Source organism: Micrasema longulum, unplaced genomic scaffold (genome assembly GCF_059751315.1).
Source record: "Micrasema longulum isolate JH-2025_06_02 unplaced genomic scaffold, ASM5975131v1 h1tg000548l, whole genome shotgun sequence".
Lineage (NCBI taxonomy): Eukaryota > Metazoa > Arthropoda > Insecta > Trichoptera > Brachycentridae > Micrasema > Micrasema longulum.
In genome coordinates this window covers 1,620,141-1,638,116 of record NW_028277744.1, presented here as the reverse complement: position 1 = coordinate 1,638,116, position 17,976 = coordinate 1,620,141, and the positions used below count along the sequence as shown (strand labels likewise).

The 17,976-nt window shown below is 36.1% G+C and overlaps 1 protein-coding gene across 3 annotated transcripts in view; it reads right to left on the bottom strand.

The window, feature by feature from the left end:
- Positions 1 to 17,976, bottom strand: part of kmr (pleckstrin homology domain-containing family A member kramer) — a 147,478-nt gene that overhangs the window by 20,743 nt on the left and 108,759 nt on the right. For all 3 annotated transcript variants that reach the window (XM_088227946.1, XM_088227948.1, XM_088227947.1), the window contains 8 exons: positions 8,318 to 9,495; positions 8,023 to 8,230; positions 7,859 to 7,943; positions 7,670 to 7,785; positions 6,759 to 7,581; positions 5,880 to 6,650; positions 5,556 to 5,760; positions 597 to 4,526 (listed from right to left, as the gene is read on the bottom strand). In XM_088227946.1, the coding sequence (XP_088084072.1) occupies positions 597 to 4,526; positions 5,556 to 5,760; positions 5,880 to 6,650; positions 6,759 to 7,581; positions 7,670 to 7,785; positions 7,859 to 7,943; positions 8,023 to 8,230; positions 8,318 to 9,495 (7,316 nt within the window). The remainder of the gene's footprint in view (positions 1 to 596; positions 4,527 to 5,555; positions 5,761 to 5,879; positions 6,651 to 6,758; positions 7,582 to 7,669; positions 7,786 to 7,858; positions 7,944 to 8,022; positions 8,231 to 8,317; positions 9,496 to 17,976) is intronic.

The window sequence follows — 17,976 nt, the reverse complement described above, 5'->3', positions numbered from 1 at the left end:
GAAGTCAGGAGACTAACAGGTGTAGTTTTTGGTCGGTTAGTCTTTACATTTTGCTATGAAGCGCTACACGATTCAACAACGTGTGGAAATTGTTATCGCGTGATTTCACGCCCATTACTACAACATGAAATCTCGAGGCTATAGACCACAGGCAATTGCCGCCCTAAAGGTCAACATCAAATGCTTTATTGGTGAAAGTCATCCTCTTTTATGTGAAACGGTCATCCTAAATTGGATCTCCAAATTTCAAGAAACCAAACAGAACCACGGCAAACATTTGGCTGATATATTTAAAAAAATATAATGTAAATATGCATTGGCAATTTTTATTTATTGCAATTCGGAGATCGAGTGTTACTTTCAAAAAACCCCACTTAAAAAACGATTAAAAACTGTATTCATAAAAGCCATATTTAAAAATATATATTTTATAGATCTTTGAAGATACCTATTGAATTTATAATACATGTTGGTGCGTGCATTGGATATAGTAAATCATAAAGAAATCAAAAACTCATAATTATGCTGTAAAATGTGAACAAATTGCAAAAGAAAAAGGAATAAGAATTCAGGATTGGTTTATGTGCTGTAGATACCTGTGTTGGTGGGGGTGGTGCTTGCCACATCACCTTCCCCGTCCCCTCCGCACCCTTCCCCACTTGACAACAAGTCCCACTGTCTCAGTTTCTCCCTGTCTATTTCAAACTTCTTCCTATCCGTGTTACCTTTTCTCTCATCACCCGCATTAACATCTTCAAACTCCGTTAGTTTCTCTTGCATCATGTTCTGCGAATCAGTTGTTAGTTGCTCGTAAACACCGTCGTCATTGCCGAGTGCAATATCTACTTTACTGGATTCAGACGCCAACTGAACATAAACGTCATTTTCATTTGACTGATCTATCGTGACTAGCGTCATCACCGGTTTCCTTGTATTCTTTTTGTAAGGACGTCTTTTGGAAGACAACGGTCTTTGACCTTTAACATTATCATTGACGTATGTGACTCCTCTGCTTACTTTATTTAAACGCAACCTAGAATCTGATTCTGTATTCCCGTCTGCACTTTTAAGCATTGTTTTCAGATCGACACTTCGTCTTCCAGATGCACCGGTTGGACTAACTAAGCAGTCTAAATGATCCAGTGACCGAGCGTGGCGTTGGGAAACCCTTCTGAGATTTTCAGTCCATAAAGAATCTTCATCCCACATCATTTCCCCATCACAAATATTTCCGTCAATATTCCTTTGCACTTCAGCATTATCTCTCGAATTTTCGGAATTAGTCAATCTTGATCCGACTTCAACATACAAATTACTATTGACGGGTTTCCTATTAGATTGTATTTCTTGTTCTAGGAATCTGTTAGGGACCATTGTTTGATTTTGAACATGCATAGCGTCACTCAAAGCAGATTGGCTTCTAGAACGGTTTAACTCTGATAGTCTTGTTTCATTGCTATTTACGGAATGTACCGCATTGTGAAGAAGTCTCTCTAATGTTGTACTTCCATCACTCAAGTTCAGATTTTCTAAATGTTGACCAAATAAAGTCATATCAACATCTGAAGAATTGCTTTTATCGTGAGAAGATAAATAAATGTTTTTAGAACTCAAATTGGAGTGCACACTTGGCATAGAATCTCTGACTTTCTTCTTTTTTAGTGTATCTGATTCATATATATTTTTATCATCTATATCTGTAAATTTGTCAGCAGCACTTAAAAACTCGACTGAAACGCATCGTGCTGCAGCTGCAATCTGTATAGGCCCTTCTCCGGGTTCAATAAACTGGTTATAATTTGATACAGAGTGTATTGGATTATGAATGTGGCTAATATCACACTTTTTTCCCAATGGACTATTTTTTATTCTTTGATTATTTAATTTACTATTTAGGATAAAATTATTTTTGCTGAAAGTCGGTGGGTATTGAGATCCGGTAGCAGTTAAGTTCAAGTTGTCTTGAGAGGATATATCCGAATAGTAATAGGGAGCTGATTGTTCAAAAGAACTGTCTCTACTGTGAGATGAATTGGGTTGAGCCACTTTCATTTGGGTGTCTTGAAAAGTTGCATTTTCTTGTAATTTCGGTTTACACATTTCTGAAATATTCACTTTATTTGTAGACTGTTCATGATGAACAGATTGATTTAAATTTTTAAGAATGGAAACGTCATTTTCAAAGTTTGGAGTATTTTTAGAGTAGTACGACATAGTTGGTTGTTCGAAACTTGCATGTCTTGTGTGGTTAGCTGGAACCTGACTGTAGGACGATGTGTTTAAGTTACTATCTGTAGGTAAAGAATTCCTGCTGGAACTTCGTACTGAAAGACCCGATGTTTTAACATGTGAAGAAACTCCACTTACTCCAGACGCATTAGACATCCGACTCAAAGGTCTTACAGTTTGAAAGGTGTTAACTGTATCTGGATCACTGATTGTGTTGGAAATATTTGAATTTCTACTTCGAGATCTTTCTATACTACTTTCCATCAATTGTATGTTTTCATACTGCACCTCTTCTCTGATTGCGGCAACTCTGTCATTTAAATAACCAACAGTTGCCATATCTAATGGTCTGGATTCGTGAAAGTATGTTCCAGATGATTTCATTCCTGGATACATATTATTCGAATACAGGTAAACATTACTGGCCTGCAATTCATCTAAATACTGGTCCAAATTGACATTGTCAATATTATCATTGAAATTACTATCCAACGATTCAATTTCAATACATGATTCTTCAGAAAGGGGTCTTCTTTTGAGCATTCGTTCTATTTCATTGTCAGTTTGTAGATGCGCGTGACGTAATTCGATGAATTCATCATCATCATCATTCAAACTAGTTTTATCAGATTGTATGTGTTTTCTATCTATATTTACAGTACTTCCAGAAATGGAAGCGTCAAACTTACTGCTTATATCTGACTCCAGGGACATTCTCGATGATCCTCTATCAGCATTATAGCTCAACAAAGAGTCTGTATCAGTATTACTACTTGTTCTGTAACTTGGTGGGATAAAATTGGCATCTAAAGAAGATCTTTTGATTGTATCAAGATTTGTAGTATCCTTAAATTTACGATCATTATCGGGCATACTTGCTCTATTGCGTTTGATTCTTTCCCCTTTGAAAATTGTATCATACATTGATGGAGTATTACCATAAACCATTAAAGTACTTTTTTTGTTTCCAGTATTGACCATTCTATTTACATCGAGGGTATCCAACTTAGCATTTTGTAGGGGATTTGGCAAGGGCAATTCTAATTCTTCCATCGGCGGTGGTGATGTTGGTATAGGTGGTGGGGAAACTAATTCACTGTCAGAACTATCTTGTATGTCGGTTAGTATTCCACTGGATCCCAGGTAATATGAAGCTGGTCTAAAATTGTCCGAGATACTGAATCGAGAAAATGCAGTATCTGAAGGAAAATCTTTTGATTCTTCATCACCTATGTCTGAACTATCAGATTTTAGGGAACTACTTTTTCCTTGTGAATTCATCAAAATATCTGGCAAGGGAGATTTGACATCGATCCTAGAAGAATTTTTCAACGATAACTTGCTTTCAGAGTTTTGTTTTCTCAGTATCGATTTTTGTTGAGGTGCAAATTTCTCCTTAACATTAGTTTCTGTATTAGTAATACTGGAACTTTGATCAGCGAGAACATTATTGTCGGGAAGATTATTGAGTTCCATATAAACTGGTTCAATTTTTCCACTGTTTACACAAACAACCTCATAAGCTTGGATCTCTTCTTTAAGAAATGCACTTTCTACACCTATACCTTGACTCATCTCAACATATGGGTTATCTTCATGATGTTCGACACTACCAAAAACACTTATGTTTTTAAATATTTCGTGTGTGGGGTTTGGAAATACTATTTTTCTCGGGCTCATCGGTAAATAGTGATCTTCGCATTCTTCTAGATTAGGAGGTGTTTTAGGCGTTGATGCTCTACTTCTAACCTTTGTTTCGTTGACATCAATATTTCTCTCAATAGATTCCATATTGCTTTGATTCATTTCACATATTTCGTAGTCTGGAAACCTTTGGCTCATAGAAACATTTCCATGATCTGTTGTATCACTTTTACCATCTTGAGGAAAAAAATTAATAACAGATTTTCTTCCACTTGTTTGGTCATCTTTGGTATGTTCATTATCATCAGATTGAGCTAAGATTTCATCCAAATCGTTGTCTGTATATTCCAATTGCATCTCAGATTCTGCGTCGCTATCTATAGGAGACGGTGGAATATCTATCACTGTACTGAGTGACGCGGTCGAGGTGTGAGATTCACCTACAGGCCGTACAGACTTAGGCGAAGCGAAGTCAGGCACGTGAGATTCAGAGCTTGGAGAAGACATAGCGGGCTGAGAACTGGGCTGAAGCTCCAGGGGTGGGGGTGGGGGGAGTGGGGAGGATGGAGAAGGAGTTAGAGACCTTCCTGCCTGCCCTTGCCCGAGTTTTGTCGCCGAGTCGCCTTCCGCGCCAACAATATCCCCCAATCTCTCTAAACCGAATGACAGTCACAACCATACATTAGACACTTTTCATTCACCATTTAGACTAAATTAGATTTACATCGATTTGTTAATCAAAGTATACTAGAAATATTCTCTTCATTCACTAGATGCATACAATAATCAGAAGAGCTAAAGTAAGAACCATAACCCGAGTGTTAGTAAGAATTATTTACCCTTCTATTATACTTGAATACTCGGAATATCTCGATAAATAGTACAAATACATAATAATACCCATTCACCAATACAGTATCGACGAGAAGGAGGAGGAACGCCCTCCAGCTGAGGTTAGTAAAGTTTGTCCCAAGCAGGCAGGAAGGTAACTGTTGCAAGCTAATCAGAGTCACATGTGTTTGCTAATCTACGTTACGGTCAACGTCTATCTTCACCAACTACGGGCTACTGTGTATCTCTGTGTGTTGCCAAGTGCCTCGCGTCAAGTAACTGCGGATTAGTGTTGCATAGAGGAAAATAGAACATAAATTATTATTGTCAGGGATGGAAATCATAATATATCATTACAATATAAGGGATAAAGTATATAAATTAATAAAAGAAAGATATTTAAAAAAATACTTTGTTATTGTTAAATACTGTTTGGCATTCATTTCATAACTTATTGACAAAACATTTCATGATTATAATTGGAGTGCTCAAATTAAGAATTACTACTTAATTAAATTATCTTTGGTCTAAGCTCTAATTATAATAGTTCGTTATTTAAAAAATATATGTTAATGATACCAAACCATACATTCTTGATAAAATATATGATTATTCAAAGCATACTATATTTACACAGTGAAATGATGTGCCCAGAAAAATCGTTAAATTACTATTAAGCTGGCACTTCGAGGTTTTCAAAACTATCAAAGAGTTATATCGTGATAGAACTGATTAGATCTTATTATTTCAACATTGTTATGTAAACTCATGAAAGAGTAGTTCTACTGAAATTTAAAATAAAATACACTAACTTAATGATAACAGACTAATTCTAAATAAAGTTGCCCTACCTTCATCATCAGAAGAATAGCTATTGTATGATGGTTGAATTTGGTTGTGTAAACGATTGGAGACTTTGGGAAGTGTTTGTCGCTGTGAGGGTCCCGGTGGAAGACTTCTTGCAAGGGACAGAGTAGCAGGGGTTGGTTTACGAGTTAGTGGAGACTGAAGCATCCGTTGCTTCCATTCAAGCAGGCGCTTCATTGATTCCTCTCGCTGTAAGCGCATGAAAAACATTGTGTTAACACATGCAAAACATTATGCCTAGTAATAAGGTTTTAAACAAACTTAAGTATTTTAAATTGTCTAATAAGTATTAAAAAATTTTTACTCACAACACCGACCTGTTGAACTTTTCTCTCTCCATCCCTAGATGATAATTGCTCTGAGCCTGTCGAAGGAAGTCTGGCACTCGCCGATCGCATGAATTGATCACCATTTCCAATAGACATCTGTGTTGCATCCCGATTAAATCCACTCACAGTAGACCCTTCACTCATTGCACTATTACTCCTGTTGTAAACATCATCTTGCGTCATGATTTGGGATAGACTTTTATTCCTCAAAGTCCAGTTAGAATTAGGACCTGTAACTTCACTGTGTCTATATTTATCAGATCCATTGACATTCCTGTTCTGATCTCGCATTCCATAAATGGATTCTCTGTCGATTCTCATTTCTGGATCGTAGATACTTTCATCACCACGAAATGAAGGCATCGACATCTTGCGTTCTTTTACGTATTCTGGGGATTTTGGATCAGACTGTCTCGGGTTAAAGACAGTGCTGCCAAAATTTTTATTCCTTAAATAATGAGCAGACTGGCGCATCTTTTCCGCATAACTAGCTTCAGAGTAATAGTAATTATCTCCATTGTAATCATGCGAATTGATGTCCAGACTTGACTTGGGTCTAGGGGGTTGCCTAGATGGGTTTGTATGTCTTGTAGATATATTGGTATCGTAGGAGGCATTTTTAGCTTCATACTCAAGGAAATCAGCACTGTGAGGTCTCGGAACACTGTTGTGTGGTAAAACAGGGGCGGTATAGTTATGTGGAAGTTTCTTTTGACGCATTTGTACTGGAGGAGCTTGATAAATTTGATTCTGAAGAAAAAACACAGTCATTAAAACCATTGCTTGGAGTTATTTTTTCAAAAGAAAAATTAATAGAATATGTCAAAATGAAATTACAATTGAATTATAACTACTTACATTATCCAAATTTGTTTGAGCATATCTTTGGTGGGGAAGTTGTACTGGAGTTGTGGATTTATCTTCGTAGGCAACTGGACTTATAGGCCTTCTGTAGGATTGTTCTCTAGATTGATCTCTGGAATGTTCCCTGTAATTCTGGCTGTTGGATGGGTTGTTATATACATCTTCATAATCCCCAGACCTTCCTTTACTATAATAACCGGGAACAATCATAGATCTTCCATATGTATCTGGCGTTCTCCTTTCAAAAGACTGTCTTTCTACAAAAGATCCATTAGCGTTAGTTCTATTCATGTTCTGCAGCTGCCCTTGCATAGCACTTTGCTCTTGGTAAATTTCTCTTTCCATCATTCTCTTGTTCATGTCTTGCTGCTGTAGCATCTTTTGATATCCCGATTCTACATATATATTTTGATTTTCATGTTGATAATTTTGTGCTTGCACAACTTCTTGGGGTAGATTTTTATTATCAAAGTAGGCCGGAGATTTATTTTGTGACATTCTGTTTTCGTTACTTTGCGTTAATCTATTAGGCATATTATTTGAAATAGTCATCGGAGACTTATTGTTATCTAATCTATTTGTATGTGTATTCGTTAAAGGCAAGGATAAATTATGAGCATTATAAACGGCTTCAGGTGACTTGGTAAGATTTCTCTGGGTAGCGTAGTTACTGGAAGCAGATTTGCTTTCGTAAATAGCTTCAGCGTTTGTGTGAATAGGTGACTTGGCATTCATTCTGTTCTTCACAAACTTTTGCTGAGAACTTTCTGCACTGCCGTATGCAGGTTCTCTTAGAATATCATAGTTTGGATCATACCTGGAAAGAAAAATAAAGAAATAAGAATTAGAAAATGAAACATTTTGAAAATTATTCAAAATAATAGAAACACAGATTGACGAAATACCTATCAGCTCGTTCAGGACTGGGTGATTGGTATCCTTCATTAGACCGTCTAGGTTTTGGGGGAGCATTCTCATACATGTGCTGTACAGTAGCGCTTGTTTCAGGTACAATTTCATCCTGAAATTTAACAAGATATATTTAATGTTTATCAAAGAAAAGCAACTTGCTTATGCAACTCACTCAATTTTACCTGCTCTCCAGAATGAATCGGTGTTTTGCTTCTTCTTTCCTTCAGTTGGGCAGATTGTCCGGATTGGTGCTGTTTTTCCATTGATCTGCAAAAAGAATGTAACATTTTATATCTAAGTCTACATATTTGGCAAATTCAAGAATATTTATTGATTTTTTTATTACCTTATGTCCTGCATAGTGGCCGCCATTGTTAGGACTCGAACCCATTGCTCCATAGAATGCTGATCAGGGGCAGCTAACACGTAAGTTCTCATATTCGCATGTTCACATTTGAAAGACCACTTCCTTAATCCTTTCTCATCTCCAGTGCACAAAGATACAACATAGGATGGTAACAACACAGATCCCAAAAGTTTGTCTTCTTCTTGACCTAAAATGAAAATAAAGATATGAAAATCAACATAAATAAGACAACAAAATAGTGAAATCTTCTGGAAAACGGCATTCAAATGGTTACCTTTGTAGTAAAAGAGGCAATACTCAGAGAGGACAAACCATCTCTTCCTCCAAACTTTCAATCCATCCGATCCTTGTTTATAAAGCCAACCAGCTTTGGTAACAGGAGCAGAGGGAGGTCTCTGAGCAATAGGAGATCGCAAGGCTTGCGATGTTCCACTGCTGCTTCTTCTACTTTCTGATCCACTAGGCGATTTCGTACTTGGACTGCTCATGGGGTCTCCAGAAGTCTTACTAATGGGAGAGACAGAAGACTGCTTAGCCTGATTCTGGTTATTCTTCATAGATTGATGGGTTGCATAGTCATCAGGAGTAATCATATTATCTTGTTTCTTGGATAATCGTGCATTTACTTCATTCAGCTGCGCAGTGCTTGGAGACATGCTATACTGCGCTAGATTTTGCTGGGATTGTTGCCTACTGTGAAGATGTTGGTGAAGTATCTGCCTTTGGGCAAACGTTTGCTGCTGCTGGATTTGAGCCTGACTTTGATATTGCATCTGTTGTTGCAATTTCATTTGCTGTAGCTCATTGTACTGCTGCCGGAGTAGTTGCGTGTGACTGTGGCCTGGTGACATATAATTAGGCTGCTGTATTCTACTTGTGTATGGCTGATACATCCGAGATTGTTGATTGGCAGGTTGATATATACTTTGATGGTTTTGGTATATTTGTTGATGATCTCCTAATTGGTGTTGATTTCTTCGCAAGTAGGCTTGATGCACCGAGGCATTATATCCGGGCGGTACAGGAGCTGTTAGAATGGGATCTTGCGATGGGCTTTGAAGAGAATAAGAAGAATTGCCCATCGGCATGGACCTCTGTTGCTGTTCTAGTCTTTGATTGGCCATTTGTTGTTGTTCCCTTAGAGCGTACTGTCTGGCGAGTTCTGTCGGCTGCCTAGTTCCGTAGAGATCTTGGTGGTTTTCGAGAAGCGGTGATCTGGGACCGATGGATTGTGGGTGTTGGGGCCTTGTTGGGGCTTGGTGAATGACAGAAGACGGGTGTTGCTGGGGCTGTTGCATGACTTGGGTGTATTGCGGAGAATCGGTATAATGGTTCTCCGCATGGTTGGATTGAGGGTGAGGTTGGTGGGGGCGGGGAGGGTGCTGGTGGGGTGGTGGCGCCATCTTCTTCCCCTCCATGGAAGCAGATGATGTCAGGACAGGTGGGTCCAGCCTGCAACGAAAGGAAAATAACATTTTAGACACCCGAATGAAATAGCACAATGTCGTTGGGCAAACAATATCTGTTTAGTAACATTTTAAAAATTGTTTGGGAGGTTAATAATTTTTTTTTTTGATTTCATTGATAACAAAAAGGAAAATTACATAAAAAAAAATTTAAGAGATATTTCGTTAAAACAAAATTGTGTAATCTTAATGAGAAATCAAAACTTTTTTTTTAAAGTTTAATTAACAGATATTGCCAGTGCAACGACGACATTCATGTTTTATGGAATACATTTATTTATTTTTAGCACATAGATATATAAAAATAATAAAAAAAGATACATCCATACGCAGTAACTTGGAGTTTGCATCCGTTGTGTGGAGCCCACAATACATTTTACATTTAGAATCGGGTTGTGGTCCCGTGGCTAGTGTTGCGGACTCACGGGCCAGAGGTCTGAGTTTCGAACCCCACTCTACCCAAACTTGATTTCCATTTTCTAATAGTGAGTTATTTACAACTCGTTGAAAATGGCCACCGAAATTGAAATATTTAGGTAAATTATAAGAACGCTAATATTTATTTTTTTCTAAAAAAAAATGTTCAACGTAAATTTAAAAAAAAAACCTAGATTATAAAAACAATAAAACGCTTTGCACTGACAGCCAATCTACTAAACAAAATGGATTTTTAACCCTTGAAAATAGACGCACTATATATGAAATATGCTTTTTATATAAATTATGAAATTAAGTACTCTTTAAACCTACTCTCCAAAATTAATTTTAATGTCCCCTTACGCGTGACAAGAAATAAATATTCATTCCATCTGCTAGTCTGTGGCATCAACTATGCACAACGCTCTTTCCTCTATCGTTCTTTCTCAAATTATAATTAGTTTTTTCTCATTCTTTTTGGCTGCGATACGCTCCCACTTGCGTTTTCATTATGCACACACTTACACACACCTGAACATATAAATCTATATACGCCCGTACAAATTTTAAAATGTACCATAATTAAATAAGTATGATTTTTATTTGGAAACTTCGCTGGTCTGTCTTTAAATCTTATTTTTATCATGTAATTGAATCATTTTTGACTGTATGTTTCAGTAAAATAAATAAATAAAGAGTATATTTAACAAAGTATATTGAATAAACACATATTGGAAAATTCGAATTAAGATCGTGTTGTGGTTCCATGGCTAGTGTGGCGGTGACTTTGCCACAACTTTATTCCCATTTTCTAATGGTTAGTTATTTACTCGTTGAATATTCCCCCCAAAATTGAAATAGTTTGGAAAAATAAGAATGTAATTAATTGTTTTTAATCAAAAAAATTAATAATTTTCGATTAACCTATTGAAAGAGATTTGTCGAAAGGGACGACAACCCAAGGTGTAGAATTTTCCAGGCTATATTTTTTTTAAAAGATGTCCAGCATAAATTCAATATCCTTAAAAAAATTCAACGCGCTCAAAATTAAAACGTTAATTAAGAAAAATATACTGGATTCCTGTAGAAAATTCACAATATAATAATAATTATCTTTCATATGACTCCAAAACATATATAAATTTAAAACTGATCGTTTTTTTAACAATATTTGCGTTTTTAGGATTTACGAAAATATGTATTTCAATTTCAGAGAGCATTTATAAGGAGTTCTAAATAATTAACTATTAAATTTGAGAATCGAGTAGAGTGGAGTTTGAAAGTCGTACCTCTGATTCGTGAGTCCGCGACACTAGCAACTATAGTCCTTAAAATATAGCTTGATTAGAATGACAGCTGTCTAACTAATTTCAATAGTGATGTGAAATTACTGATCACTGATCAAATCGATATTATCAGTTATTTCATGCAATCATGAAACTCTGTTCCCGAAAATTGATAAAAAAAACGCAAAAACAAGCCTATTATAGTGTGTTTAACACAATAATTTACCAAAAAATAAGACATTTATACTTTTTTCATGAACAATATAAAATTAATTATTCTTTTATTCGATCAATTTACATGATCAATTTGTCCCATCTCTAACGTTTTTGCAAAATGATGTAACCTTGCAAGAACGTCGTCAATAATAAGGTTTATTTTCGTTTTCTTTTAGTTTTAAAGCTGATTTTATATATTAATGTTGATTTATGTTTGTCAAGCATTATATTAAAAAAAAAAATACTCGCCAGATACAAATGATTTTTCGTGTGTCAATATAAATAACTCCTTTGACGTTACTACAAAGTTATGTCGTCACTTTTTCTGACAACTGTCATTCATTCATGTTACATTTTAAGAACTATAGCAACTAGCAACACGCACCGGGACAGAAACCTGGCTTTTAGTTTGAATACTCTTACGAAAACACAAAGAACACGTCAAAATGGATTTTGGATATTTTCTGTAATCTTTTCAATAAAAATGACTTGTATTTTTTAAAACAGTGTTTGAATATATGGTTCTAGTGTTTAAATATACATATGTTCTTTAAACTCTGTCACATCCGAAACCACGATCATCAGTATGGGCAAGAAGATATATTAGCATATTTAAAAAATATTTAGAACAAAAAAAAAATTTTCAAATAAATTATTTTAAAAAACGAATGGTTGCTTACTGCAGGGGAAAAGTAAGGGGAGCGCGGCGCAGTATCAGACTCCCTTCTTCCCCCTCTTCGTTTCTCCCCTGCAGAAGTAAACAACCATTTGCTTTTTTTGATATTTTATTTTTTAAATTTTGTTCGTTCTAAAAAAATATTTGAATGTGCCAATATGTCTTCTTGCTCATACTGATCATCGTGGTTTCGGATGTGACAGGGTTTAATGAACACCCTGTATTGTGTTAGAATATATGTAAAGAGATGGCTGAGTTTTTTGTAGGAGTTTGAACATCGTTTTTCTGTCACTTTCTCCCAAATGTCTCTTCGATACTGAACGAAAAAGACAACTGCACGTCAGGCTGATTGTGCCTAACTAAAAACAACAAAATCGACGATCAGAATGTGACGCTCTATGCCGGTACCGCTTTTTGAAAATAAATGTCATATTTGTATACCGTGCGTCCGAAGACGGCAGATAAAACTGGCCGCATTTAATGGTTTTTGTATGGTCCTAGCTCCTTGAAGAAACAATTTATCAAAAAAACAAAACGATAAGACCACGCTAATGGTAAATATCTTGACGGTCTCCGTGGTGTAGTAGTTAAGATGAAGGTTCTGGATTCGATTCCTGATGAGAACACAAAAAAGTTGTTTTTTTTTACGACTACAAAGAATAAGTATTTTGGCGAACTTATTGCTAAAAGCAATATCTTCCAGCCAACCAATAATTGAACGTAGTTATGCAGAAAGCAGCCCGTCCACAATTTCGAAAAAATGAGATATTGGTGTTATCGGGTGCAGTAAGATCAATTCTAAGTTCTGCTTAAAACAGCCAGACCGCTTTCATACAAAAAACTGTAAAAATCGCCTTCTGAAAATAGTGCCGATAACAAAAATGGAATTTCTCTATTTGCAGAAAACACCCATAGGACTAGAAAAATCTTACGGTACTTTTAAATTCATTTACACTGTTCAAATACATAATAAGATTCTTGTTTGTAATACCAAAAATCTAATGTATTCATTGTTAATCATTTGTCAAAGTCAAAAACATTCCAACTATTGTGTAGATTTTATAATTCACTCTTTTCACAAAATGGCTATTATCTTAGTTTCACTTTTCTATGGCTGGCTGCTTTCTGCATAACTACGTTCAATTGGGCCTCAAAGCCTGTTGTGATGCAAAAAAATACTAATAAGTGTCTTACTGTTACAAATCACTGCTCTAGTGCCATTATCCAGGGAGAAAATACAGGAATTCGTCTGTATGAAGAAAAGTCAAACCGTCTTTCCTCTTAATTCGTGTCACCTACTGACCTAAATATGTATAGGTAAAATATCGAATGTAACTAACTACTGGTGTAATATTTTTCTTCATTTATTATTTTTGAATTAGCCATTTACTGTCAGCTTGTAATAATATTGCAATTGACGCCTCGATAGTTGATAGCTATCGTACGATCGAAAAACGTGCTCACCAAACAAACTCTTTACAAAGTAGTGACACTTCGTATGGAATACAAACATGACAACTCGTGCCAGAACGAGAAAACATGACACGGACATAATACAAGCCATGTTTGAAGTATTAACAATATTGTAATATCATTTAGCACCCAACTTAGAGATATGATATAGCATCTAGCATATTTTTCTAGTCCGTACAGGGCTATTGGTAACTCGACGTATTCCCGGCAGGACGAGGTAGGGGTACACAAATGCAAGAAATTTAAGTCCCCAATGTATGGCCGAATGTGAATAGTTTTTGAGATATTTGGAATTTAGCGATTTTATGAAAAATACCAATTTTTAGGCGTTAGTGACAAAATTTTAAAAAATGGCTGATTAAATATCATTGAAATATTTTTTTATTTATAGGTGACCTGGTAACAAAAATTAATAGAAATCAATGTATGACAGGGTTACGAATTATGAAATCAGGCGAGAGTGTAAATCTGAGACAAGTATAATTGATAAGATTAAGAAAGGGTCTCTGAAATGGTTTGGTCACGTAGAACGAATGGACGAGAGAATGGTAAAACAAGTATATATGGCGAAAATGAACGGCAACGTTAGACGAGGACGACCAAGGAAGACGTGGCATGATCAGATAAGCCAAAATCTTAAGTCTGGTCATGTCAAAAGCAGACAGAACCGAAGGGCATGTGTGACAAGATGTATGAATGTGGAAGAGGCTAGGATTGTATGCCAGGATAGACGTGTGTGGCGGTCCATTCTCTCTGCCTACCCCTACGGGGAAATGGCGTGATTGTAGTAGTAGTAGTAGTAATAAGCAATAAAATATCTTAAAACATTTATAATTTAATAACTAGGACTAATAGTGTTTTTAATTTATTTTTTATCAATATTCCTACAGAGATGAGGTAGAATTTTTTCAAATTCAGGATTATCGATATTCGAGCGTTTACAGGGCTTACGACCTGTCATTGGCTGGGTTGAGTGGCCACTTTACGTTTTTAACAACATTCCCCATTCCGCTTATTAGCGAATATCGACATTGGCATCATTTTGATACCTGTATATATCCTATTAAATGAGAAAGCATTCACTAGCGTGTTGGAGCACCATCTATGTATTGATATTGAAGTTAAGTATTTTTAATTAGCATATTACTTTATTTTATGTATTTAAGACTCTTCCGAGTTAAATTAAGTACTAGTAATCGCCTGCAGATGATTCTGCAATTTATTTATACTTATATTTTGACCAGATCTTATTACACAACATTATTTTTTGGTATGTGTATTTTTTGTACATACACAAATCTGGATTTCTCCCGAGGGGGAGTAGGTATATATTTTTTATCAATATTCCTACAGAGATGAAGGATATCTCATATATATAGATATATAGATATAGATCATCTCTGTAGGAATATTGATAAAAAATATATACCTACTCCCCCTCGGGAGAAATCCAGATTTGTGTATGTACAAAAAATACACATACCAAAAAATAATGTTGTTTTTAATTTAATTGAAATGTCTTATATTACTTGCTCTAAAAATTCATACAGCTTTAAAAATCACTACTACATTAAACTTACAAATTACTCATAAAACATCCCTGTTTAATAAGTTTTCCAAAAAGGTATAAAAACCCATATTTTTTATTTTGTCACTAACGCCCAAAAATGGGCATTTTTCATCTTCTTCGCAGTCTCAATCCTGGGGATTGGTTTGCAGCAAAGTCCTGCATCTCGTCCTCCATCGGTCTCTATTCTCTGCAGCCCTCTTCAGCTCGACATATGAGGCGCAGTTTAAATCTTCGCGCACTTGCTCCAAATATTCCCGTCGGGGCGCCCTCTATAATTTGTCCCCTCAGCCATTCCCTCTATGATGTCGTGTAGGGGACCCTCATGGCGCATAATGTGGCCGGTCCTAAAATCGCTAAATTCCAAATATCTCAAAAACTATTAACATTCGGCCATGCATTGGGGTACTTAAATTTCTTGCATTTGTGTACCCCTACCCCTACCTCGTCCTGCCGGGAACACGTCGAGTTACCAATAGCCCTGTATAGGTAATGAGCACAAAGTTACTCGTACGCACCGATACATACATACTAAAGAATATCAACCATTCAAAACAAACATCCGAATCGCACAGTAAAATTAATAGGGAATTTTCACGTAATAAATAATTATTTATCAATTATATACATGGAACGCAGTGCTTTTTACCTATTAAGTGAAAAAAATACATAGTGTATAGAAATAAACGCTTCAAACAAAAAGTAAACGAAAACAATAGTTTATAAATCCTCTGCATGTAAGGATTACCTAATAAAAGCGTATCGTTTCAAGTCAGCGCGTTGGTTTTATATTTTTGTGCAACAGCTATGGCGAAGGCGTATAGTGGGTTTTGCATGTTAGTTTAACTGATGTCCTGACGAAGAGACGGGTACGTCTAAAACCAGTAGACATGGAAAAGTCGGTGAGTAGAAATATTTAATAACATGTAAGTAGTAATACTTTATATACAAAATAAAATTACTAAAATTAAAGAAATACTTTATACTGATTGGATGATGCTCGGACTCACGCACGGAAGGTTCCGGGTTCGATTCCTGGTGAGAACATTAAAAAAAAAGATTTTTCTCGAGCGTTCTGCGCTGTAATTCACCACTGTAATTGGGTTTCCTGGCATGTTGTGCAAAAAAAAATTGACTATACCCACTGTACATTAAAATAGATTCTAAGGTTGTTTCATCATCATCATTACATTTCCGCACCTAGTGGTGCATAGGGCACTGCATTGGTACACCAATCGCAGTGTATCTTGATCATTTTTGTTACATGAAGGTAAGATGACCAGTCAAACAAACACGTTACTAGGGAGAAGAAAATTTTAATTTCAATGGACTTTCATTATGATCAGACGTGATGCTACCATTTCGTAGACGGTAGCCACACCAAGAAGGCAATATATGTTAAAAGATCCTTCCTTAGACACTGGATCTGATATTATGCCCGTTGTTAAGCTTTTAGGCGTTCACGTTGACTAAACTTTTGCTTGAAAAGCAAATCAGCAAGACAGTCAGTGCTTGTTTCTACCAGCAATGGCAAATTAAGTGTATCCGAAAACATTTACCTAATGAGGCGGGTCTTTTAGTGAACGCATTTGTGATATCAAGAGTCGATTATTGCAATGGAATATATTCAATTTCAATTTATTTTCAATTCAATTTATTTATTTTAAATATAACATATACATTACAAAAATATATTCAATACGTACATATTATAAAAAAGAAAAAAAAATACACGAAAGAGACTCATGTCAAAGTAGTCGAAGAATCCTGCTCCGGAAAACCCCTTCGGATACATGGAACAGATCAATATCCGGAGCGATGTTGTTCAGCATAGCGGTAGCCCTTCCAACAGGCATAACCATAGGCAGGTATATGCTGGCTTACCTAAATATAAAATGGAGCGATTGCAGTCCATTCTGAATGCAGCTGCCAGGTTAATATTTGGTGTATCAAAGTACGATCACATTACACCGTTGCTTCAAAGTCTTCACTGGTTACGTTTTCCAGAGAAGGTCGAGTACAAGCTGTGTTGGTTAATGTACAAGGCGATGCATAACACGGCTCCTCAATACCTTAAGGAACTCTGCGTTCCGGACGAGCTGGCAGATAGGCGCCTCACTCTCCGCACTCTCTTATTTTTTTATTTAAGTATAATGTACAGCGCCCTTGAATTGATTACTCACGAAAACGGCGCTATAAAAAATTGACGAAATTTATTATTATTTTTATTATCCCTTTTTTTCAAAGCGGTTCCTACTCTGTTGAAATATCTTTCAAAAATTGTTTGATCTGGGCAACGATTCTGAACAGTAGAATAGTCGATAACTTTTCCTACTCAAATATGTTATTCGGGGATCAATGACCGAGATGACTGGTTGATGCTTTATTAACGCGATAAAATTTTAGTATCTTGAGTCAGTCTGCAATAAGAAACACAAGCATAAAAAACAGATACCTATGTCGATAACATCAAGCAAAAAAAAAGATTAACTATCGATAGTAATAATTACAAGAGATTTAAAAAGATCCTAAGTAGAACTGATATAAATACGATGAAAAGTATAGTAATTTGGCTGGACGCCGAAAAAAAGGCAGCAGCAGCGTGTACTTTATCTACATTTGTACAGTGAGCGGCTATTCCTGAACCAGGGCTACTATTCTAAATCTTCTCGCGGGGGTTCTTCTTCTCTTAGTGCCCTGTCAGGTATCCCCAACGTTGGCAATCACTCTGCCAGCCGAATCACGAAGCTAGTCTAGTCTCGTATTTTTCGCAGCCACGACATCTGTCTTCTTCCAGCCCCTATGTGACCCTCAATCTTGCCATTCAAAATT